General features: G+C 33.6%; 1 protein-coding gene across 2 annotated transcripts in view; it reads left to right on the forward strand.

Moving 5' to 3' along the window:
- The window catches only part of EDIL3 (EGF like repeats and discoidin domains 3), a 371848-nt gene that overhangs the window by 200916 nt on the left and 144951 nt on the right, over window positions 1-25981 (forward strand). For both annotated transcript variants that reach the window (XM_036225528.1, XM_016123146.2), the window contains one exon: window positions 22803-22916. In XM_036225528.1, the coding sequence (XP_036081421.1) occupies window positions 22803-22916 (114 nt within the window). The remainder of the gene's footprint in view (window positions 1-22802; window positions 22917-25981) is intronic.

Genomic DNA, 25981 nt, shown 5'->3' on the forward strand with positions numbered 1-25981 from the left:
TGCTTTTACTTACTAGGACATCTGGTTTTACACATGTATTCTCTTTTTATCGTTCCTCACATGCAATGAAGTTTGTTGTGCCTAATAGCTTTTTCCTGTCTGCTATTTTAATACGTTAATTATATGCAGAATGCTGCTTCATTATAGCAACACTTCTTTGTTCAGTAAAATATTGTAGCTATCATAGTGTAGAAAATTTCCAAAGCATCCACTTGTATTTATCTCCAAAATATGCAATATTCTAAGCCTGAAGTATTGTTTTATTTTAATTACCTTTTCTGAATATTTATGCATTTAGTAATTTATGCATCTAGTTTTCTATATGCTATTATCTTTAACTTATAACACATCTAAGAAGAAATTTCAATGAAAAAGTAAATTTTCCAATGAGAATTCAGAAAAATAAAAAATATTCATCACCTTTTACAATATTCTCCCCACTAGCTTCCTTACAGAGATCACACAGATTGACAGCTCTGTCACTGTCAGGAATACTGAGTTATACAATGTGGGCAGAATGGAAAGGGCTCAAGAAATTTATGTGGGGGAAAACACAGCATCAGATTTAGTAATTTTAAAAATTATGTTGATACATGCAGAATGTGAACATTCAAGAAAACAGAGTTTGAGTAAATAATGCCAGAAAGTAAGTGTGTGTGTGTGCATGTGTGTGTTGTTTTATCTATTTTTTTAATTGAAAAGTTTGTGCTTCTCATCCCACATTACCGCACCTTTCTTCATCTTGATTCTTCATAATAGTTTGAATGTTATTTACCAAGTATCCTATTTCACTGCTGAAATGTATATAAAACTGTTTCAGAATTAATAATATGACTAAAGCTACTTCACTTAAAGAAAGAACCAAACGCATATTTAGAGATTCTTGTCAAATACTCTTCAACTTTTTAATAGAATTAAAAATGGTAAAGGAAATATTCTTAGAGCTTCTTAAGAACCTAATTTTCTTCTAAGGAGGCTTATAGAAAAAATAATTCTGATCATGGGTAATTCCTGGCATAAAATTTTTTATCATGATGGCCCTGGAGAAGGAGGAACTCCAACTGTGTTTAACTTCTTTTCTCCTTCTGTCTCTGTGAACTCTGTTAATGGTACATTGGTCTAGTGTCTCAAATGAATTTATGTTAGAAAAATATTTTGTCTAGTGGATCCTAAATTTTGAAAAAGAATAACTTCTCCCGAAGCTTTCCTAAATAATCTCTGAGACTGAGCTTATTGCTTTCTCAGGGAGTATGTTCTTCTATAACTTTACTAAGCAGTCAAAAGAAATGACTTTTTGTGGAGGGCTGTCACTTTCCCTAGAGGGCCATCTATAAGTCAAGAGACTGGTAGAATATTGATTTACCAGTGCTTAAAAGCTTCTTTATTTACAACCTTACAATAAAGAGTGAAGATTTTTGTTAAATTGTTTGGGAAAAGGATGCTCTAATGGATTGTCTCCTTCTTATTTTCATGTTTTCACCTAATTTTATTTCATATATACACATATATGTATATATATAATTACAAACAGATGTATCTAATTTAAATTTATCATTTTAAGATGGCAAACTGAACATGGATATTTATCATACCTTTATTCTCAAATCTCATCGAAGCGACAGTGAAGAATAAATAAAATAAAGAAAAAAGTGTAAGTTTTTAACAGTACAAAAATAATGAGAATGGACTATTAGCAAGCACCCAGTGATTTTTGACATTTCTAGGTGAAGGAATATGGGAATGAATTATTCAATAGAGAAGGAGACCAAGAGCCTACATCCCAAGACTGAAATGGATGTTGGGGCTGTTCTCCTAATGTTAGAGTCTAAGCTGGAAGTCAGCTGGAATCAGCTGGTACAGAGAAGTGAGTGGACATAAATTAGGTTAGTTAATTAAGAACTCTCTAGAATAGTGATGCAAATTGCCCACTTCTTTCTTTCCCTATTCCCTAACAAACAAAATATGATTTCCAAGGCTAAAACTGGAAAACTGCTCTCTAAAAACTTCATTTTCTTGGAGAGAGCTTGGGTTTCTAAAGTGGAACAAAATCCTTCTTATTTTGCAAGGTGAAAACAAACTCACCGCCTGCTCCCTACCTATGCTCTACTTACTTAGAGTCTATATCCAGTCCTTCGAAGCAGAAGAGAAAACTGTTGGTGAAGATAAACTTATTAAAAAATCATAGCAGTTAAGTACATTAATTAGTCTAGTTTTTTAATTCATGTAAATAGACAAAGATCACTAGTCATTTGAAGTAACAGCACAAAACAGAAGAACCAAAATGAACACGTAGAATAACTGATACAAGACAAAACAAGGACGATTCATGGAACAGAGACACCTTTTTAAATCATCTTAATTAGGTAAAAGGAGTCAAATATGTGGTGATAGAAAGAAATCTAACTATGGGCAGTGAACATACATGCCTTATTGCTAAATTATATACCTGAAACTTACTGGATTTCATTAACCAATGTCACCATAATAAAAATAAAGAAACAAACAGACAAATAAATAATCTTAATTAGAAACAAAGAAAATATGATATTCATAAAACAAGAATATGTCACTTTGAAAAAGAGTATATAGATATGAAAATATAAGTGAAAAAATGCTTTTAATGTTTTAGGAGACTAAAGTCAAAGAAATCTTCCAAAACTTGGACCAAAATAAAATAAAATGAAAAACATGAGATATATGTTTACAAACATGGAGAATTAATTTAAGAAATTCAACAAAGAATTAATTTTGTAGTTCCAGGGAGAATAAAGATGTTGGCGTCAATAACAAATGAGTCTTCATAATGAAATAAATTAATAAATATCATCTCAATGAACAAAAAGCAAGATGTTTCCTGACAAATTTTAATGAACTTAATGAATTGAATATAGAGAAATTCTAAAACCCCTAAGAGAAGAAAAATATAATACTAAAGGTAACCTTAAAGAACCAAAATTCTACTGGCTCCAGACTTCTCAGACAGTAACCGTATATGTTAGAAGTCAATGAAAACATAAATGTATCTTTACATTTCTGGAAATAACTGAATTGGAACTTAAACTTCTATCACTAGCCAAATTTTATTCAAGTGTGGAGACAATTTTTAAGACAAAGGATCAAAATAATCTTTTTTTTTATTCCTTTCATGAAAATTACTTGAAGATGTTCTATGGTAAATGAAAAAAAGGATATGAAAAAGAAGAAACATAAGATCTAATAAAAAATAGAATAACCCAGAGGAGAAAGGAAAAGAAATCCTAGGATGGAGCTGGCAGCAGGCCTGGAAAGTAATCAGCTTAACGCAGAACAAGAAATCAGAGGGTAGAGTGTCCTCAAGAAGCATGGGAATACCTTTCAATCAAAATACAGAAAGATTGTGATCATATGGTGAATAAGCTTATATTTACTTCAACAAGAAAAGCAACACAATAGTCTAAGAAAAAATTAAGAGAGAAAGAAACCCTTTGTAAATATGAAACATCCATGTATGACATGATTTTGAACAGTCATTGGAATGTATCAAAAGGAAGTACATTTGACTCTAATGCTAGAACAGTCTCTGTATTGTGGCACATTTTTGGTGAAGCACAGTGACATTTTCTGCTCTGTTCTATAGTGAATACTATTTTTATAATCATAGTACTATAAATACTCTTAATTTTCTAATGTTTGCAATTAATTATATGCAAGATATTGAGGAATTAATATACAGGTGGCATTATTGCCCCAATTCTTTACCCCCTCCTATATCTCATCCTTTGTCATATGACATTGAAATTCATCCTAGACTTTGGATTTGGAAAGGTTACTGGAATGAAGCAAAATGACGGTGAGCCACTCTGCCCTTAAACCTTACGAGGTCTTGCATGTTTCACTTGCTTTTTTGAACATCTGTTGCTACCATCACAGAGGTAAAAAGATAACTGCTGTCCTCAGCTTGGATTTCAGAATAGTCAAGCACGGAGCAGACTTGAGCCCAAACTTCATCAGTAAGGAGCCAAGCCTGGCAGGATCTTTAGCTCAAAGCAGAGCTCCTCAGTGGAGCCCACTGGAGAACGTGTGGTGCCACTACTCCTTGCTGACACTCAGATGGTGAAGAAATAAATATCATATGCATACTGCGTGCCAGGGAGGTTGGTGATTGTTACACAGATTAACTGTAGCTTTCATTGACTGATGCACTTACCAGAATAGGACAGAATGTGTTGTAAAAATATAAATAACATTTTAATAGTGAAAAAAAAAGTATGGCTGCAGAGGCAGGAAAGAGACGTGAATGGTGATCTACATTCTTAATATCTAAAACTGATGAACAAAAAGCAGGTTTAAGTTACTGTTTAAAGTTGTAAAGATAATCAATAGAAGAACTAAAATAATAATAAAATAATAAGTCAGGAGTGTAAGAAGTAGTTTTTGGAGATCATTTTCTCATTTAAGAAGTATAATTAGTTATATATTGATAATGAAAATAATAAAATAAAAGCCATGGACTAAATTATTGTACCTCAACAATTATAATATACAGCAGATAAATAAAATTAAGGTGTCAGTCATATTTAACTGTGCAACAATTACAGTAACATGTATTTCTTTAACATATAAATTTAGTATATTTTAGTGGTATTACCTATAAAGATCTACAGATTTCAAAAATATATGTGCACATTCAGTAAAATATAACATCGATAGATCTCAATAGTTTTCTGCCTCTGCATGACTTCACTGAAATATTTTAAATATTGAAGTACCTGTGGATGGATACTACTTTGGGAAAATATTAATATTACTTCTGAAGAAACTCTAAGGTCCATTTAATTGAGGACACTTAATCCTTCCTTTATCCCCCAAAACATGGGAGGAGATTTGATGAATGTGAAGAAATAATTTGCTGCATAAACACAAATCATTATACTCAGGTCAAATTAAACAACCAAATAAAGTGGATAGAGTTATACTTGTATTTGCTATTTACTGATATGGAGTCTAATTCACAAGTCATTAGGTTTTTATTAAAAAGAACTATTTTTTTCTACATTAATCTTATAATAGTATAACACAGCAATGTAGTTTCTAATCCAACCCATTCCTCTCTGACTGGATAGGACCATTTGTTAAAGTTCTTGTTATGGAAATAGCCAAATATTTTAATCAGGTTCATTGGAGATGATGGAAATTATTGCCCTTAAGGCTTACTTTACAGTGTGAAATTACATGGTAAGTAATTAATGGAATTGAAATTTCAATCTTAAAATATATTTTGAAAAATTAATAATAAAACTCTCCTTTAAAATATAGATATTTAAAGTCATACCTTTTATGTAAGAGTAAAGAGAATGAGGGAAAATTATTTCACTACTCTTATATGAAAATTACAGTCACTTAAATAGATGCTGGTAGTTCAGGAAACATAAACATCAATATTCTTTATAAGCCTCAGAAAAATTTCTGGGAAATAAGAACTATTAGGAAAGGTATGAGTGACCTCAGTTATAGTTTAATAATCTTCAGATTTCTTATAGTTAACCATATCAGAAATAAATCCAATCTGAAACCAAAAATATATGAACAATAGAAAATCTTGCAGTTATGTTACTTTTTTTCCCATTCATCTTCATTTAAGGCTTCCTTCAAAGCGTTTTTTGAGTGATGAAAATAACCTGCAAAGCAGGAGGTGAACTACCGTGAAGAAATTAGTATTTTTGTCATTTTTATGAGTACAGCTCTTCTATTAGAATGTTTTATTAAACTACTCAGTCTTTCCAATAAGCCCTGCTTCGTTTCATTTGAGCTGCATGGTTTTCACTTTGATGTTTAAGTATTTTTTAAAAAACACTCTGATGTGAACTTGAGAAGCCTTGATGTTCCTGATTAATTTTGTGGGCCTATTGTACTGCATTGTGCATGAGTGTGTGTGTGTAGTTATAAATTCACAGCTGTTAAATAAGTGGGTTATAAAAAAGGACATTGATGCTATCACTTTCTTCAGCATCTTTGTTAAGATATAATTACCATATAATAAAATACACATATTTAAAATGTACATTGTGATACATTTTGACATATGCATGCACCTTTGAAACCATCGTTTTGATCAAAATACTGAACGTTTCCATTACCCACAGAAGGTTCTTCCTACCCCCATTGTAATCCATCTCATCTGTTTGCCTACCTTATCCCAGACAACCATTGGTCTGCTTTCTGTCTCTATAGATTTGTTTGCATTGCTAGAAATTTAAATAAATAGAATCAGAAAATCTGATCTTGTTTTGTCTGGTTTCTTTCACTTAGCATAATTATTTTCAGATCCCTTCATGTTGTTGCTTGTATCAACAGTTTATTGTTTTTTATGTGGAATAGTACTCGATAGCACAATTATTTATCCATTCACTGATTGATGAATAATTAGGTTGTTTCCAGTTTTTGGCTATTATGAAGAAAACTGCATGCTCATACAAGTCTTTGTATGGATATAAGCTTCATTTCTCCTGTGTAAATATCTAGAACTTGAATGGCTAGATAAGGTAGATGTACTTTTAAGTATTTGAGAAACTGTCAAACTATTTTCTGAACTGATTATGTTATTTTACATTCCAGCCAACAGCGTATGAGAGATTAATACATCCACATCTTCACCAGCACTTAGTATGGTCAATCTTTTTAATTTTAGCCATTGTAATAATTGTGTAATGATATCGTTTTTGTTTTAATTTGGATTTCTCCAATGATAAATTATGTCAAACATCTTTTAATATGTTTATTTGTCATATTACAAATATAAATATTCTTTTGTGGTGTTTGTTCAAATTTTTTGCTTAATTTTTTTGAATTATTTATTTTCATCTCATTAAGTATTATTTTAATTTTTTATTATTTTTTATTTTTTTAAGTTTATTGGGGTAACATCGGTTAATATAATTATATAATTTTCAGGTGTACATTATAACTTGACATCTATATATTCTATTGTGTGATAACCACCCGTAGTCCAGTTTCCTTCAGCTACCATATATTCGATACCCTTTACGCGCTTCATCCTCCCCCTACCCCCACATATTTGACCCCCTTTATCTCACCTACCTCCCCCCTCCTCTCCCACTCCCTGCGCCTTGGTAACCACTAGTCCATTGTCCATGTCCCTGAATCTCTGTTGGTACTGTTCATTTGTTGCTTTTAGGTTTATATCCCACATATAAGTGATATCATGTGATTTTCAACTTTCTCAGTCTGGCTTATTTTGCTTAGCATGATTATCTCGAGGTCTGTCCATGTTGTCACAAATGGTAGTATTTCATCTCTTCTTATGGCTGAGTAATATTCCATTGTACATATGTACCACAGCTTCTTTAGTCAATCATCTGTCATCGGACACTTGGGTTGCTTCCATGTCCTGGCTACTGTGAATAGTGCTGCTATGAACGTCAGTTTGCAAATATATTTTTGGATATGGGTTTTCAAGTCTTTGGAGTAAAAACCCAGTAGAGGGATTGTTGGATCATATGGTAGATCAATTCTTAGTTTTTTGAGGAGCCTCCATACTGTTTTCCATAGTGGCCATACCAATTTGGAGTCCCACCAGCAGTGTATGAGGGTCTTTTTCTCCACATCCTCTCCAAAATTTGTTATTACTTGTTCTGTTGATTATAGCTATTCTAACAGGTGTGAGATGGTAATCTCATTGTGGTTTTGATTTGCATTTCACTAATAGCTAGTGATGTTGAGCAGCTTTTCATATATTCGTTGGCCATTTGTCCTCTAGGGATAAGTGTCTGTTCAGAGCCTTTGCCCATTTGTTGATTGCATCATTCTTTTTTTTTTTGTACTTTTTGAGCTGTATGAGTTTTATGTATATTTTGAATATTAGGTTCTTATCAGAAGCTTTGCTTGCAAATATATTTTCCCATTTGGAAGGGAAATGTTGACCATTTCTTTTACTAAGCAGAAGCTTTTTAGTTTGATGTAGTCCTATTTATTTATTTATTTATTTATTTATTTATTTATTTATTTATGATGTAGTCCCATTTATTTATTTTTTCGTTTTCTTGTATGCGTTTTATTGATTCCAGTCTTATATTCAGGTCCTTAATCCATTTTGAGTTAATTTTGGTGTGTAGTAGACAACAGTCTAGTTTCATTCTTTTGCAAGCAGCCTTCCAATTTTCCCAGCACCATTTATTGAAGAGGTGTTCCTTTCTCCACTGTATGTTTTTGGCTTTTTTTGTTGAAAATTATTTGCCCATATAAATATTGATTTATTTCTGGACTCTTGATTCTGTTCCACTAGTCCATGTGTCTGTTTTCCTGCCAATACCATGCTGTTTTGATTACTGTAGCCTTGTAGTATAATTTAAAGCCAAACAGAGTGATGCCTCCAGCCTCATTCTTTTTTCTCTGGATGGCTTTGGAAATTCGGGGTCTTTGTGCTTCCAAACAAATATGATGATTTTTTTTTCTATTTCTTTAAAAAATGCCGATCAGATTTTGATAGGGTTTGCATTATATCTGTATAATGCCTTAAGCAATATGGTCATTTTAACTATGTTGATTCTTCCACTCCAAGAACATGGAACATTCTCAAGAATCGACCACATACTGGGACACAGAAATAGCTTCGACAAATATAAGAGGGTTGAAATCATACCAACCATATTCTCTGATCATAAATGCTTTGAAACTAAAGATCAACTTCAAAAATAGAGCCGGAAGAACCACAAATATATGGAGATTAAACAACATGCTACTGAAGAATAACTGGGTTGGGGAAGAAATAAAAAGAGAGATCAAGAGTTAACATAGAAATAAATGATAATGATAGTACAACATATCAAAACTTTTGGGACATGGCAAAAGCAATCATAAGAGGAAAGTTCATATCATTACAGGCCTATCTCCAAAAACGAGAATGAGCCCAATAAACAACCTAAGCCTTCATCTTAAAAAATTAGAAAAGGAAGAGCAAATGAGGCCTAAAGTCAGGAAAAAGAAAGAAATCATCAAAATTAGAGCAGAAATAAATGAAATTAAAAACAAATAAATAATAGAAAAAAAATACAATAAGAAGGTGGTTCTTTGATAAGGTTAAGAAAATAGACAATCCCCTGGCTAGAATCACTAAAGAAAAAAGAGAAAGGACACAAATAATCAAAATTAAGGATGAAAGACAGGAAATTATGACTGATCATAGAAATACAAAGGATCACAAAAGAATACTATGAATAAGATATAACACCAAATTTAATAACCTAGAAGAAATAGACCAATACTTGGAAAATACAACCTTCCTAGATTGAATCAAGAACTGGAAAATCTAAATAGACCAATCAGCAATATGGAAATTGAAACAATCATCAAAAACTTACCAAAAAGTAAAAGTCCAGGACCAGATGGTGTCACCAGTGAATTCTACCAAACATTCAAAGATAACTTAATACCTATTCTCCTCAAACTCTTCCAAAATATCAAAGAAGAGGCAATACTTCCCACCTCGTTTTAGGAGGCCAATATTACTCTGATACCAAAACCTGGTAAGGATAACACAAAAAGAAGAAAACTACAGACCGATATCTCTCAAGAACACAGATGCAAAAATCCTAAATAAGATGCTAGTGAACCAAATACAGCAACATATTAAAAAGATTATATACCGCAATCAAGTGGACTTCATCCCACTTGATATACAATCATCCATTTTCTCCTGCATATGCCTTATCTCCTTTCCCCTCTGTGAATTTGGATCTTTGAATCCTCCTCTTTTCAGTCGTTATTATCTCAGTTTGTCCCTATGATGTTGAACATTCATTACTATCTTGCTGTAGCAATTCTCTTATTATTTAAGCTTATAATTCCTTGTTCTTAGTAAGATTTGCACTGCTCCAGTTCTATTTGCCTGATAGTCACTTTACTCCTAATTATGTATTTGTTTTGTTTTGTTTCATTATTTTGTTTTAGGTGAGCTGACCCCTTTCATTATTTCCTGTAGTACAGATTTCGTAGTGAATTCCTTCAATTTTTGTTTGTCTGGAAAAGTCTTAATTTCTCCTTTATATCTAAAGGAGAGTTTAGCTGGATACATTATTCTAGGCTAGTAGTTCCTTTCACTTAACAGTTTAAATATTTGATTCCATTCCTTTCTGGCTTGTAAGGTTTGCACTGAGAAGTCCGATGAGAATCTAATGGGTTTTCCTTTATGTGTTACCATCTTCTTTTCCTGGTTACCCTGAGAATTCTGTCTTTGTCGTTGATTTTTGATAACCTTAATACAATGTGTTGGTGAAGGCCTTTTTGGGTTGAGATAATTGGGTATTCTATTGACTTCTTGAATTCCAAGCTCCAGTTCATTCCTTAGATTTGGGAAATTCTTGTCCACTATTTGTTTGAAAATGCTTTCTAGTCCCTGCTCCTTTTCCTCACCTTCGCTAATGCCCATCATTCTTATGTTAGTTTTTATCTCTGGAAGTTCAATTTGAGTCTCTTTTTATATTTTCCTTGCCTCTACTTAAAATTTTCAATATATAAAATACAGTTATAGTAACCATATTAATATGCTTGTCTGCTAAATCTAATATATGGTTTGTTTCCTGCTTTTTTGTATGGCTATTAATCACGACTGGGTTCCAGGCATGAATTTTACTTTGTTGAGTGCTAGATACTCTGTAGTTCTATACGTCATTTTGAACTTAGTTCTCTTACATAGTTAAGTTACTTGGAAGTTTAATCCTTCTGGGTTTAGCTTGTAAGATTGTCAGGCAGAACCAATGAGGTGTTCAGTCCAGTACTAGTTATTTCCTACTATTTAGACAAGGACCTTTTGAGTCCTCTTCCCAAAGTCCCATAAATTAGTTTATTTTCCAGTTTAACTGAAGGGAACTTTCAGTTTTCCTGCCTTGGTGTAATCTCCACGTATTGTTCCCTCTAGTCCATTTAGATGGTTCTTTCCTGAGTAGTTTCCTCACTTGCCTGAGCCGATCCATACTCTTATCTACTAAAAACCTGAGAGGGTACTTCAGCGTTCAGGATAGGCTGTGCCAATTCTCATGGGCTGCCTCTGTGGGACCCTCTTCTCTCAGCTCTCTTCAATCAGAGAGTTTTCTAGGCTCTACCTGGATTCTTCCTCTCTGTGTCATGGCTTGGAATCCCTCCTAAGTCAGTAAACCTGGGAAATTGTAGTCCCTACCTGGTGTATTATTTTCCTTTCCTAATGCTTGGCATTCTGAACACTGTTGTCCCATATGTTTTGTCTCTTTTACTTACTTGGTTATTTTGGGCAGGAGGGCAAATCTTGTCCCCATTACTATGTCTTGGCGAGAAGCAGAAGCAGCAGTTCTCTTGAATCACAATGTTATCACTTTTAATGAAGAAAATATGCTGATTTGGTGTACTTAACAGTAAACATGGGAAAGAAAATAAAATATAGAAAGTAATGGCATGTAGGTAGCACTTTTTCGGCACTAAGTAGTGAGTTGGTTGCTTGAAGTAGATTCTTCCATGGTGGCCTTGAGTGTGGCAGATGTTTTGCTGCCTCCAGCTCTGCCAGGAACCCAGGAAAACTCCTATAATTATGTAGATGAGATTCTGGAATTGAGAGAAATATAACAACCCAGCTCTTTCACCTTGATGGGAACTGAAATACCTATGAATTTAAAAAGGAGTGCTCTCTATATATACCAGCTATAATTTATGTCTATCAACACTACATCTCAGTGATTTGTCAGTCAAAATGTAGAGATTTGATGCTCTAGTTTTTTTTAAAGAAATAGTAAATGTCACTATTTTAGAATGAAATATATTACCCTATTCAGTGGATCAAAATTTCTACTGGCTTTGCAATTATAGGGATAAATACTGTCTTTCATGCTTCTCCAAGGCAAGGCTGCTTGTCTGTAGAATATTTATGAAAATCCTACCCATTTATTTACTCTGATGATAACCCCAAAAGTAGAAGTACCTGTGTACAGAAGTCTCATTAAAAATTTACCTGCAATTTCATCCAGCAGCATCCCCAATAAACCTTTTACAGAATAATATGAATATGGATTAATCCACATTACAATAATGTAGATAATTTTTTTATGGTTCTTAGTGTTTACAAAGTATTTTTTCAATAAATTACCTCATTTATTCCTCACAGTACCTTTAGAAGTATAATAAAATACATTATTTGGGGGCATCAATTTTAATTATGCTTATAATAAAAATTTTCAAAGATATTGAAATGTAGGAGCAGAAAGTATTCTTATTTTATCATGTGAGTCTACTTGTATCTGTAGATGAGAATTGATTTATAGAGTTATTTTTAAGAAATTAATTTTAGAATTAAGTGAAATTACTTCTCAGCATATAGAGTTTAACTATGCACCAGTGCCTGTTTAGATGTGACATTGCTTACATGCTTTCAATGGTACATCATTTTTAGTATAAGCTACTGTCTATTTTTTTTAAGTCATGGTCATTGAAGAGGAAAGTAATTCAACCTGGTTAATGGAAACTTTTTATTTATTCCTTTATACACCTCTCTTGGTAAAAGTGTATCTTAAAAAAAAAAAATACTGGTGTTAAGCCCTTCTACTTACAACTTGTATATGAGATAAAATAAGTGATTACCTACATTTCTTGTAGTTTGTAGCTTCAAAAATATCATGAATTAAGTTGCTGATAGTATATAAATTGATAGCCACCTTAAAAACCATTTTGGCATTATATACTAAATATATAAATGACTCAGTCATTTTACTGCTATGTATACCCAGAAAAATTTTAATATACTTATGCATAAAGACATGTACAAACATGCCCACTGATGCTTTTATTTTCAGTGACAACACAAATACCATTAACAATAGGAAGTGGCCCACGCAGGGTTCATGGGGTCCTAACTGCCATAAAATTGAATGCAAAATTTTATAGTTTGGTATATTTGTACATTTATCTAGAGAAAGAATCTAGAGGTAGAAAAACCTAAATTGTGCATTTTAGTTTTGGACCTTCCACAAGAAAAGTTTTAGTTTGGCTGTATCTACTAAGATAATTCCTCTAAATCTGCCCAATATAAATTAATTCACAAGAAGTTTCAGCAATGTGGGGCTGATAGTCTTTTCTTTAACTCATGGCATAAATTTCACATTTCTAATCTAATAATTTGACCAGTGAAATAACAGAATAAATAATATGCAGTTTATAAGTCAGAGAGTAATTTGTATTCTTTAGAGATCAAACTTTATTAATCTTTACAAAATAAGCATTACTTTTTATTTAGAAATAAAAATATTTTTTCTGTAAAAACTGATAATACCAATATTATTACCCTAGACTCTACATATTGCTAGTTCTTACCTCTCACCATAAAAAAAAGTAACAAAACTCAAAACATTAGCATATTTTTTAAAAACAGTAGAAACGAAAAACGCACTATGGTATATTTTACCGTGAAATATTATAAAGCAGTGAAAATGAATTCACTGCAGTCACCTGCAACAATATCGTGAATGAAGCCACAAACAACAGAGCATATACATACTGAATTATTGTTTTTTTATTATAAAGTCCAAACATAAGCAACAATAAATGATACTGTTTAGAAAAGCATATTTAAGTAATGACTCTAATAAACCACACAAAGAGTGAGGCTGTGATTGCCACTGTGAGCAGATCAGTTACCTTGGTGAGGTCAGAGGGGATGTTGTGAATAGAAGGGGCACACAAAGGCTTTTGGAGTGCTGGTGGTGTTTTTGTGTTTGACCTTGTTTGTTACACAGCTTGTCTTTTAATAATAATTTATTTAACTTTATTGTTTTGTGTGCTTTTGTATGTATGCATGCTGTCTTTCAAATAAAGATTTTAAAATAATGTGGATTGGCATGACTGAAAAATATAAATTTCATTTGTATAGATATAAAATATATCTATGCTCTCTATAAAGAAAGAAACAAAAACAAATGTATCCCTTTCATCTGAATGTAAAGCTAAGAGGTATGTATATAAGACTATAAGAGGCAAAGAAATTTATTTTTTAAATAGACAAGAAGTTGTAGATTTTAGGAATAAAATGAGAACAGATACTGATTAAGCCCAAACCGCTTAAGGTTTTGAGAAAAATTACTAAGTGGAGTAAAGGAAAAAAGTGTCTCAAACTGAGATTTTAGGACTAGAGTATTTGTGCTAGAGCAGCAATGCTAATATTTCCAGAACATTATAAACATTTCGAGATCAGGGCCATGTATTATCCCATATCTGCTCTCCTCAGCACGTGGAGTCATGCCTTGAAGGCAAGTATAAAATGAAGGTGAAGAGGGAGTATTAATATTTCACAGTGATGGTAGTAAAGTCTACTGGTGAATAGCATAGATTTTTGAGAAAAATTATCTGGGTTTTAATATCATTTTACCACCTGCGTGACTCTGGGCGAGATTTTTACATTTTCAATGTCTGGATTTTCTCATCTGTAAAACAGTTATGATAACATTAACTATCTCAGAGGGTGAGATGTTATATATAAAATGCTTAGAAAAAGGTTTGGCACAAAGTAACTAATCTACAGATGGGTGGACGTGCTAATTGTCATCAGTTATCTTCCTGAAGTGCTGTTTGTCCAAACTTGTATTATTGAAGTTTACATAAAAGAAAACTCTAAAAATTATGAACCAATTTGCAGAATGCAAGCAATGAATTTTAGTTTGAGCAAAAGCCTGAGGAGGACTTGTTTGTCACTAATGATTTTCACTGTAGGTATTTTCCTTGGGGTCTGCTGAAAATAAATGAAAAGCATGACCATATGCTGAAAATTAAAATGCTTATATAAAAGGCAAGAAAGAAAATGTGGAGAAATGATGTTCTAGGTGACAATTCAGGTAGGATTCCCAGATAAAATACAAGATGTTCAGGTAAATATGAATTTCAGATAACCTATTTCTTGCATTAGTATAGCTAAATATTTCATGGGCACTATGTATTTTTATTTGCTAAATATGATAACCGTGAATATTAGGAAGTCTTTTTGCATTTCAAACCCAGCTAAATGTATATAAGTACATGGCTGTAGTCATCATGTTATATGGTCTGAGTGTTATGGTCTAAACACAAATTTTTCTTCTGACTTTTGGAATTATTTTTCCAAAATGTTATCAGTAATGAAATTCTAGAGTATGTAAATGAGCTTTCTAAAACGCAGATCTATCCAATTCCATGCTCCCTTTCACACTTCTTTAAATTTTCTATTAACTTCCCAGTACCCAAAGAATAACGTTTAAACTCATTAACTTGATTTATAAGGCCATAAAAGTCTGGTCCCAGATGACCTAGTTACCACCATTTTTAGTAGTTCCACACACATAATCTCTGTGCGAATCCAGACATTTAAAAGTGCTCAAGTCTCTCGGAAAACATTGTGTTCTTTTATGTTCCTTCTCACTTTAACACATCAAAAATCTCTTGCTAATCCTTTCAGTACCAATTGAATTTACCTTCTATAAGTAATCTTCCATATCTCCTTTAGGCAAAGCCACCGCCTCTTCTGTGATCACCATACATTTTGTACATAATGATGTATGGAACATACTTCACTATATTTTATTATAATTATCTCTCTCCTCAGTAGAATTATAGAAGGAGAGATCTCTTAAAACAGGAACTATCCCTCTTCACTGATGTATCCAATCATGTATTTTAGAGCCTGATTCACAGAAGTTGCTCACCAAAAATTTAATGAGCGAGTGAATGAGTGAAGGCAACCATACAAATTATAGGTATGCTTCCCACATGAATGTGAATCCCACCTCATTTAATTAGTTATGGGTTTCTGATGACTCAATATAGGAAAAATCCAAAATAGTTCATCATTAATATTGACCATTAAAAATAGAGAGAGGTGAACTAATTTAACATGCAGTTGACAGAATGGTTAATTTTGAATAAAGCATTATGAACATGCAAGAATACGTAACTGATACATACCATAGTAAAAGTAGGAAACCAGAAAATTTATGACTTACATATTTAGAGCAAAGAATGATGGAACAATGAGTCATTCTCAGTTTTGCAGAATAATGAGATATATGTTATTTCAAAAAATAACTTTATAGAGCAAATTATTTGTAATTCCAGATAACTCAGAAGGATTTTTCCCCAGTCTGCTAGGCCCCTCCTCTAAAACTCAACATTCTGTAGCCTGCTAGACTGCTTTAGTTTATTGATACTTCAAGTTCCTCTGGAAAACCATGTGTTCATTCTCCTATTAGAGCTCTTTTCACTTTGCACTCTGATTATTCCTTGTTTGTTTACTATACCATAAGAGCCTTGAAAAAAGAAAAAAATCATGACACATTAATCTTTGCATTCTTAGTACCTAGCACAGAACTAAAGATGGATAGGTGGATGGATGGATGACCTGCTGACTGGGTGGATGGACTCTATGCGCAGAGGTACTACTCAGTCTTTACCAACCCTAGTTACATTTAGAGTCACCTGGTCTTCTAAATAAACAATATCATTACATTCCCTCTACCCAAGTCCATTTAAGTCAGAATGTCTGGCCTTTGCATCCTCGTTACTTGCAATTGAATCGGCTCCAACTCCAGGTGACACTATAAATGGGTTATGTTCATAATTTTCTGTCCTCAGCAGCCCCACTTAGATCCTGTAGACTCATGCTTATGACTTCTTACATGGAGTCAATCCATCTCATACTTGGTCTTCCTCTTTTTCCTGCTCTCTTCTATTTTTACCAGCATTATTGGATTTTTTTAAAGAGCCCTGCCTTCTCATAATGTGCCTGTAAGTAAGACAGCTTTGTCGTTTTTGCCTCCGGCAATGTTTCAGACTGAATTTGCTTTAGGACCCACATGTTCATCTCTTTGGTGGTTCAGGGTATCCATAGAACTCTAATCTAATGCCATATTTTAAGTGAATCAATTTTTATTCCTGTAGGTTATTGATATATTTTAAAAGTTCTAACTTTTGAAAGGAGCATTGGTCTAACTCCATCTTTCTTAATAGAACCAATTTAGAAATTGGCTGGGATACTTGCCTTAATCAAGGAACTCACTGCTATTTTACAGTTGCTGATTTCCCAGGTCTCTAGTATACCCAGTTCTTTCTTATCAATGAACAAATATTTAATGCAAGCCAAGTTGCTATACTGCACGTCCCTGAGGTAATGTCCTTTGAGATCGTTTGTTTTTTGGTGAAAATTTTCACTGGAGTCATTAGTTCTTTTTGGCTTCACTGTATGTTTTCATGTAGCTTTTATTTATGGATTTTTTTCAAGACCTCAAATATTTGAGTTAAAGCATCCTCCTGATTACCCCTCTCCCAACCCTTCTTCTGTCTCCCCTGTTTTGGCTTTATAAGTACCTCAGAATAACAATCTTATCTTAATGACTAAATATATGATTAAGGCAAATAAAGCCTTACAGGAATAGTTTTATATGGAAACATCCTAGAGAATTGGAATGTATCTCAATTCTCTGTCTCAAAAGGTTTTTAAATCTAAATTGACATCCCAAAATAAATTAAGATGCTAGGATAGAGGAGGGCAGAGAGTATAATCTCTGTTAGGAAGTGGACATGAGTAAATACCTCTTGGATTTGGGTTTTTTAATGCTATTGTTCTTGATAAGTAAAGATTATCAGTAATGTATTATAAAAAGTTTGTGTATGATATATTCTGATTGAAAAATATTGATTTTAATTTGCCATTTTAAAATGAATTACTAGTAATATAGCAGAATGCCAGATCAAAATGGAATTCAAGCACGAGTGATTAAAAAAATACCAAACTGGTCTCAGAAATGACTAGGAAATCCTGTAGATACTTCTGCTGATGACACAATTAAATTCAGTATCTGAGTGGGATAAATGAACTCCTAGAAATTCATCATAATTTGTTCAGTCTTAGAAGAGAAATTGAAAAACCACAGGCTTTAGATAAGAACAAAAATAAAAGGTTGAATTTTAAAAGGCAATCACTCACAGGCGGTTTGGAGAATATTTAATAGCTACTGGGAAGCCCAAGGAAGATGTGTTGTTAAGGATCAAATATAGTAGGCTCTTGAAAATAAGTTCTTACTGGCTAATTAACAGTCAATAGCAATATTATAGGGAAGAAATACAGCCCAAAGGAAAGGCATAAGGAAGTTGAGAAATTATGTCTTTGCAAATAAAAAAAAAAAGTTTTTATCACGGTGTCCTTTAAATATATCAAAATGAGGGTGATCAGCCTGATAAATGGATGTTCTTTCTTGATGCTCATGGGATCTGGATGTTCTTGGGAGATGCAAAGGATCAGAAGGTAGTTTTATTTTTAATTTTTGGGGAAACCTATGTACTGTTTTCCATATTATTACTCACCATACCCAAGATATGGAAACAACTTAAATGTTCAGTGGATGAATGGATAGAGATGTGATACACACACACACACACACACACAGAAAGAGAGAGACAGAGACAGAGACAGAGACAGAGAGAAAGAAAGAAATATAACTCAGTCATAAGCAATAAGGAAATCCTGCTATTTATGACAACTTTGATAGACCTTGAGGGCATTATGCTAAGTGAAATAAGTCAGACAGAGAGACAAAGGAAGTATAATCACACTTACATTTGGAATCTAAAAATGACAAACTCAAAGAAACAGAGTAGAGTGGTCCTTACCAGGGGTTAGGGTGGGTGGAGGGAATAAGAAGTCATTAGGGGAAGGGTAGAAACTTCCAGTTATAAGATTAACAAGTGTGAGAAGCTAATGTCCAGGATGATGATTATAGCTGTTAATACTGTATCATATACTTGAATATTACTAAGAGAGTAGACCTTAAATATTCTAACCCCTGCCCCGCTCCAAAAAAAGAAATGGTAACTTTGTGACCAATTTTTTCTGTTAGCAAAAACTCAAGACAGGGTAGACTGCCAACACACCTTTACAAATCTGCATAAAATGGGCTAAGTACAACATAATGGTAAAGATAAACAATCTCAATTATGTATATACAATGAATAAATCTATATGACTTGTTACAACAGAGCAAAGGTCCTGGGAACACTGTGGAGCACCTCTTTGGTTCAAAGAAATACTGTTGTGACCATTCGTCTACTCTCTCATCACTTCCTCTCAGGTTTTTCTTTGTTTTCTTTATCCTTCGCCCTCCCTCCACCCCCGAAAAGGTGTGTCTTGAGTCTACATTTGGAAATATAGATTAAGCTCTTGATACTTAGACTCAGTCAACAGGCAGCAGTTTTATATGTTGAGAGTAAGGAATCAGGACTTAGCTGGATATCTTGATTATAGAATCCAATTTTCAATGAGGCTGTTTTTTTTTTTTAATAGTTTTCATGAGGCAATCATAGAAGCAAAGAATTCAAAAAAGATGGTAGCTATTATTATTATAAATGAACTATAAATATGACCAAGCATGAAAATCCCTATTTTATTTTGGGATTGCTATATGATTTCTCCCTAGTTATAAAAATAATTTAGTATATTTAGTATATTTGGGATAGATGTGAACTTTTTTCTGGAAATGATAATGTCTCGATCTGTGACAAAGAGAAATATAGGTGATTTATCACAAAGATGTTTAATTTTCATTTCATTACATTATGCTCTGTGAACATTTATATCTAGTCTTTAATTAAACATGATTTATTCAAATTGAGGTCTGTTTCCATTTAGATTGCTTACAGTGTTAATCACAGTGCAAATAGCCTTCACCGCTGAAAGAATTCCTAAATTATACTAATATATAACCACTTCCCTGTAATTTGCATCTGTTCTCTGAGCCTACGTGTTGCTAGATAGGTCCATAGGTAGAAAGGTTTTATTTATTTACTACTAAATTAAAGAACATAACTCATTTAATGTAACATTTGTAGTTGTATGAATTTAAATTTAAGGTAGTTCTTTGAGTTAAAAAATTGAAAAATGCATAAACAATAAAAGATCATTATCGCAAATTGAGTATGGCTATAAAGCGTTGTCACTTCAGCAATGCAATTCCAGTTTCTCCTGCTAAATTCTGGGTAAAGGTTTAATTTTTTTTTTTCTCTCTCTTGTTTTAGAATCAGATGTTCTTAGTTATAATTTCTTTTTGTGACCATTGTAGATCTGGACCAATGAACAGATAGAAAGTTTAAAGTTTGATTTGTCTTGATTAGAGTCACATTCACATGTGTTAAATACTATTTATTGTGGAAGATATAAGGAAGCCAAGAACAACAGTGCCTGCATATTCCTAATGGTATATATTTTAAATCTTGATTATTCTCATGTTGTATACTATGAAAACTTCCTTTTATTAACATTTCAAAGAGACAAGGGCTGCATTTCACTCATGAAGTAGTTCAATCTTAAAATGAGAAAATGCTTAGAGCGCCTTACCTGAGAATTAAAACATATGTTATACCAATACATCAAATCTTGTGTGGGTCTCTGTTCTGTCTTCCTTTATTCATTTGTTAAATCTATCCCACATATGGCTTTATTAGGTCTTACTGAAGTGCAAGGGTGCACTCAATACCCTCCAAAGGTTCCAGGATTTCAGTGCCAAAAGATAAATGTTGATTCCCTCAGCTGACACTAAGGACTCTTCATAATCTGCTGCCCATCTACATCTTCCTCTTCTCACTCTCTGCTCCAGACAGAGTGGGCTCTTGATATACCTGAACACACCATCATACAATGAATGTTTCTCTACAAAATTGTGACACATTCTGGTCCCCTGCTTGGAAATACACCAACATCTCCAGCCTGTTCTTATTAATCCTAATTAAACCTTTCCTTCAAGTCCAAACTTAAATTATATTTTCTTTATGTGGTTTTCAGACATCAGTACTAACTTACAAAATAAGGCAGTACATTCTCTAAAATATGAAGATTTAACATCAGCCATTGACATTCTTATCTAAAATTTTAGTAGATGTGATAAATGGAAAGACATTATTAGGCATAAATAAATACCTGCAGACAGACAGACATACAACACAGAGATTTTTGTGCCCCTTTCAAAATTTAATAAAAATTTAATATAAAATAGTGAAATTGTGATGAGTAAAGAGTGAAATATTACATCAAATAAGAAAATAAATGATTCCTTTCTTCCTTCCTTTCTTTCTTCCTTCCTTCCTTCCTTCCTTCCTTCCTTCCTTCCTTCCTTCCTTCCTTCCTTTCTTCCTTTCTTCCTTTCTTCCTTTCTTTTCTTCTTTCTCTCCAGAGAGTTTTTGTGCTTAATATTTGGGAGTCTATTGCATTTTATGGCATACAGCTATTTTTAGAGACTATCAGATTCTGATTTTATTCTATTATTTGATGTTATAAAATACTGAAATTATTTAGCTTCTTTCAGAACACAGTCATGAGGTATTTCTACTTTCAAGTAGTGACAGTCAATCAGAAACCCAAAAGGATGGCTTTTTCATAGATAGTCATCACCTGCCTAAAGAAATTTAGACCAAATTTTGTACAATAAACTTAAATGAGATGTTGATAACTTTGCTTCCAGGAGGAGATACTATTTAAAGGAAGATGATAAATGAAAGGAGAATTAGAGATTTTTCTAATATTTTGTCCCTGTTTGTTCTTGGTGGGGGGAAGGAGTAATTTAATGATTAAATTACTTTAGGCACTTCAGAAATACGTTTTGATACATTATAGTGCCCCAGAAGGCACATTAAGCATCTGAAATTAAAAAAGAAAAAAAAGTTTATATTGCCTACACCACTATTTCTAATCTTTTGTTAGGAAATACTTGTTGGGCATTACAGTCTTCCAGCAGGTGTGCGGCCTTTGCAGAGGTACAAAGAACAATGCAGGACAGGCACTACATTTGTAGAGCTCACAGCCTGATTAGGTGAAAGCATGAAAGGCATGTAAATAGACCATTTTTAATTAATACAGTTTCAGTCTGTAAGAAGGTTAAAAAAACAGAATTGTGGGAATAAAAGTAGAGAGGAGTGTATTGGAATACGTGATAGGAAGAGAAAGTAATGGAGAACAGTTTGTGTCCTCCCTTCGCTAGCTCCCCCAGAACCCAGCAAGGTGTTGTGCTTAGAGGTGGAAGATTTGTAAATACCAACGACTGACATTCGACTGAATTAGTCATTTTTTTTTCATTTAAAATCATATTTGTTATCTGCTGTCCAAAATTAGCATGGAAATTAGTATAATTTGTTGAATGTTTTATATTTCATATGACTTTGCATCAGGTATAATAATGGCATATCAAAAGTAAGTACCTTTAGTCATCCTAACTTTAGAAACCCTTGAATGAGATTAGGAAGTGATCATCATTTACATTTATTATACTTTCCATGTAATGAGCTTTAGCTATTAACTCTAATTTGCTTCTCATCGCATTCATCAAAGGCGAACTATTTAGAAACTAAAACATCTCTGTCAGTTAGCATTTTAATGAATTAAGATGAAATGAGACAGTGTTAATTGGCAGTTGTTGCTGCAGGGGAGATTTCTAGATCTTGTAAGTGATATCAATTCATCCCTCTATCAGGGTTAATTTGTTTGATTTAACTCTAAGGATACACTGAATATTTTCTCACACTATTCATATTTATTTTAGATTGGAGAGTGGTTTGGTTTTGTAGTTTTTTCATTTGGAGTCTCAGTGTCATTTGTACTTGATTTAATTTGATTGTTAATAAATTGTTCATTTTAAGCAGCATTTGTATTATTGACTCAAGATATACACACACACAACATAATAGCATTACTTAGACTTTCTTTTATTTGTAATGCCTAGAACCTTCCATTACTAATCATTTTTTTATCAATGACTCTCTTCCTCTGTTCTTTTTCTTTTTTTCAGACATAAATGAATGTGAAGCTGAGCCTTGCAAAAATGGTGGAATATGTACAGACCTTGTCGCAAACTATTCCTGTGAGTGCCCAGGTGAATTCATGGGAAGAAATTGTCAATACAGTAAGTATTTGTACATGTTTATGTGTGTGTAACTTTATTTGCATAGCCTCTATATGGAATCTGGGCTGAAATCAGTGTAATTTCCTCCCAGAGCTTATAATTTATTGAAATGGTACATTTCATATGTGTTGTTTTAATGTTATTAATGTACATATGTTCTCCAAGGTAGATCTCAGTGCATGATAGGCACAAGAGCGGTCATCCAGTAGTCTGAAAGGAAAACAATGGTTCCTCAGAGACCCAAGTGTATCTCTCTCTTGAATCCTATCTTGGCTTTTTAGTATGTGCATGACCTAAATTTTCACCAGCGGTCACTCTGGTCCAGCACTCTGGTCCAGACAATACATTCAACACACCCTAAACAGATAGCCTCTATCACAAATAAAAAGTAGAGATAAAGGAGAATTCATGTTGAATCACCATTAATAAGAATGTTGCACACAATTCGTCTTCTTGGAAGCCTAAGACATTCTTGAGATTATGGGTCAAATGATAGGACAATAATGTAATAATATACCCGAAATATTTACAAAGAAGCACAAAGCACCCCTCTTTCTCCAAAACAAACAAACAAAACAGTAGAAAAGGGTAGTAACAGGATTACAGCCTGTGGATGAGATCAGAATTGGGCACAAATACCTACCTGCTAATGAGAATAATAATGATATAGCAGAATAATTGTTGAGCACTTACAGAAACATAGTGCTACTGCTTTGATGTGGTACTATTAGAGCATCGCAGCATTATGGCAATTCATGAGGCAAATGCAGATGAGAATTCAGATGCAGAGACTGAGACACATAGGCTAAGTGGTTTGCCCAAGCTCTCACGGTCAGTGACAGAAGCAGGGCTAGATGGGCTCTAGAATCAGGTTTTGTAATTCCCAGTTCAGAGTACTTTTCTCTAGAGATATCTCTTTGAATAGAGTTGAATAAGATAAACATGAAAGCATGCTAAAGCTCCTTCTTCTTACACATGCGCACGCGCACACAGACACACACACACACACACACACACACACACACACACACACACACACACACACACACACACAATCCCTTTATTTTTAGCCATAGTAACAATTTTATTTCTCACTTTCCCTCTTCTTTCCACCTTGAAATGTTAATTTATAAAACAGGACAGGGAAAATTATTGATTTTATTTGGGTTATGTAGATAAACAAAATGATAATCTGGGGGTGCTCATTACCCTAGTACTGAAAAACTTTAATAAAATAATGAAATTCTGAACATCAAAGAAATACCTTGGATTGGGAAAAATTTTTTCTAAGCTTAAAAATAATTGGAAAAGACACCGATCATGGGTTGAAGATGCCGAAGGCATAAATGGATGGAAGAAAAGGGCAGTCTGAGAAAGCAGGTTAACCATACAACCAAACAGACCTAAAACCACCCAGTCAACTAACCTAGCAACCTTTCTATAAAACATTTAACTGACCGCCCACTATGTTAACTTAATTCAGGTTCAACTGATCCTAGACCTACCTTAGGTACAGCTCCTTTTTCCTTCTTTACTTTGATTCATGGATCTTGGGAATGGCTGCCCAGTCAGTACTGCAAGTACCCCCCCAAGGTGTCTGAAAATAAACACTTTATTAGTATTATAAAGAGCAAACCACTGATGGCAGCAACTACTTGACTTTTCTGCAGTGAAAACAGAGATCTGGTACCAGAATAAAGGCAATACTGAAATTTTGGCAGAGCTTTAAACAATGTCTGGACAAGAGCATGTTCAGGCATGGCAAGGCAACTTCTGACCCATAGGAAGCCTGGCCAGGGAAGCACAAAGGAGGATGAGACCTTTGGGAGAAATGTCTAGAGGACATGTCATGAGAATCCTACTTATGGATGAGTGTCTGTGTGAGGAGGTCAAGCCCTAGCTCTTTAAGTGAGCTTAAGAAGTGGTGTCTAAGGTCATAGACAACCTCTTCTCCCAAGAGAGGAGACCTAGGGTTGGAGCTATATATATGCCCTTGCCCCTGAAACTGACCAATGAGCAACTAGACAGCTAATTCTTTACTTTTATTTTGAAAACAAAATGGTATCTAGATGTCAGCAAGACATTGAAATCAATAGCTAAAGCCTGTCTGTTCCCCCTTCAGAGATTTGCTGAGATCACCACATCTGAAAATACCCGTAAGAAAAAAGAACCTGATTAATTATAGAAGGGTATATTGAAATAGACCTTGAATTTAATTGCCACCAGTTTGTGACATGTCTTTCAATCAATTTTTGATATTGTGTTTAATGAAATTTTTTGTTGACTTGGTTTTATATTTATATAATATTTAGACTTAAATTTAGACCTCTCTTTGAACATGAGTGTGATAGTGAGGTGCCTTTCTTACCTATCATATGCTCTGATATTCTCCCTCTTCCTCTGTTTATCACTGTGCCCCAATAATGAGAGCAGACTTATGATACACTATAAAATATGTTCATAATAGGGTACTCTTTTTTATTTGATTGCTCTGTGAGAATTTGTAATAAACTGAGGATTCATACTCTCTGTATTGTCTAGGTTTCTAGGAACATGGTTCTGCCTTTTTCCATGGCTTCCGAGAATTTTTAAAAATTCAGAGTAAGAAAGTGCATTCTGCTGTAGTGATGATTTAATTCTAAACATTGAGAACTTAGACATTCCCTCATGACAGGGCACATAAAAACACCTGCAGGTTACAGGTGGTGCCAGCTTTAAGCTGACTGAGGTTAGGATCTTCATAGTTGACATTACATAGATTATAACCAATGTGTTAGCTTCTACTCTTTAGTAAGATGGATATACTTTCTTCTGGGCTTTGTATCATGTCCCACAGGGGTACCATTAGTTTGGTCTCTGCCTGTAGTAATGGCAGAGAAGCCATTTGTTTTGGCAGATTTTTCAGAAGGGAGAAGAAAGGGAGAATGATGGAGACTAACCACTGGGCAGGTGAGAGGACACTCATACTGAAATGATATTATCCTTGTGTTCAAATGCAAATTGTCTTCAGTCTAATCTTGGGCTCCTACACTCATATCTGTCCCATTTCTTTCTTATTTCTACTG

Source organism: Rousettus aegyptiacus, unplaced genomic scaffold (assembly GCF_014176215.1).
Source record: "Rousettus aegyptiacus isolate mRouAeg1 unplaced genomic scaffold, mRouAeg1.p scaffold_m13_p_8, whole genome shotgun sequence".
Taxonomy (NCBI): domain Eukaryota; kingdom Metazoa; phylum Chordata; class Mammalia; order Chiroptera; family Pteropodidae; genus Rousettus; species Rousettus aegyptiacus.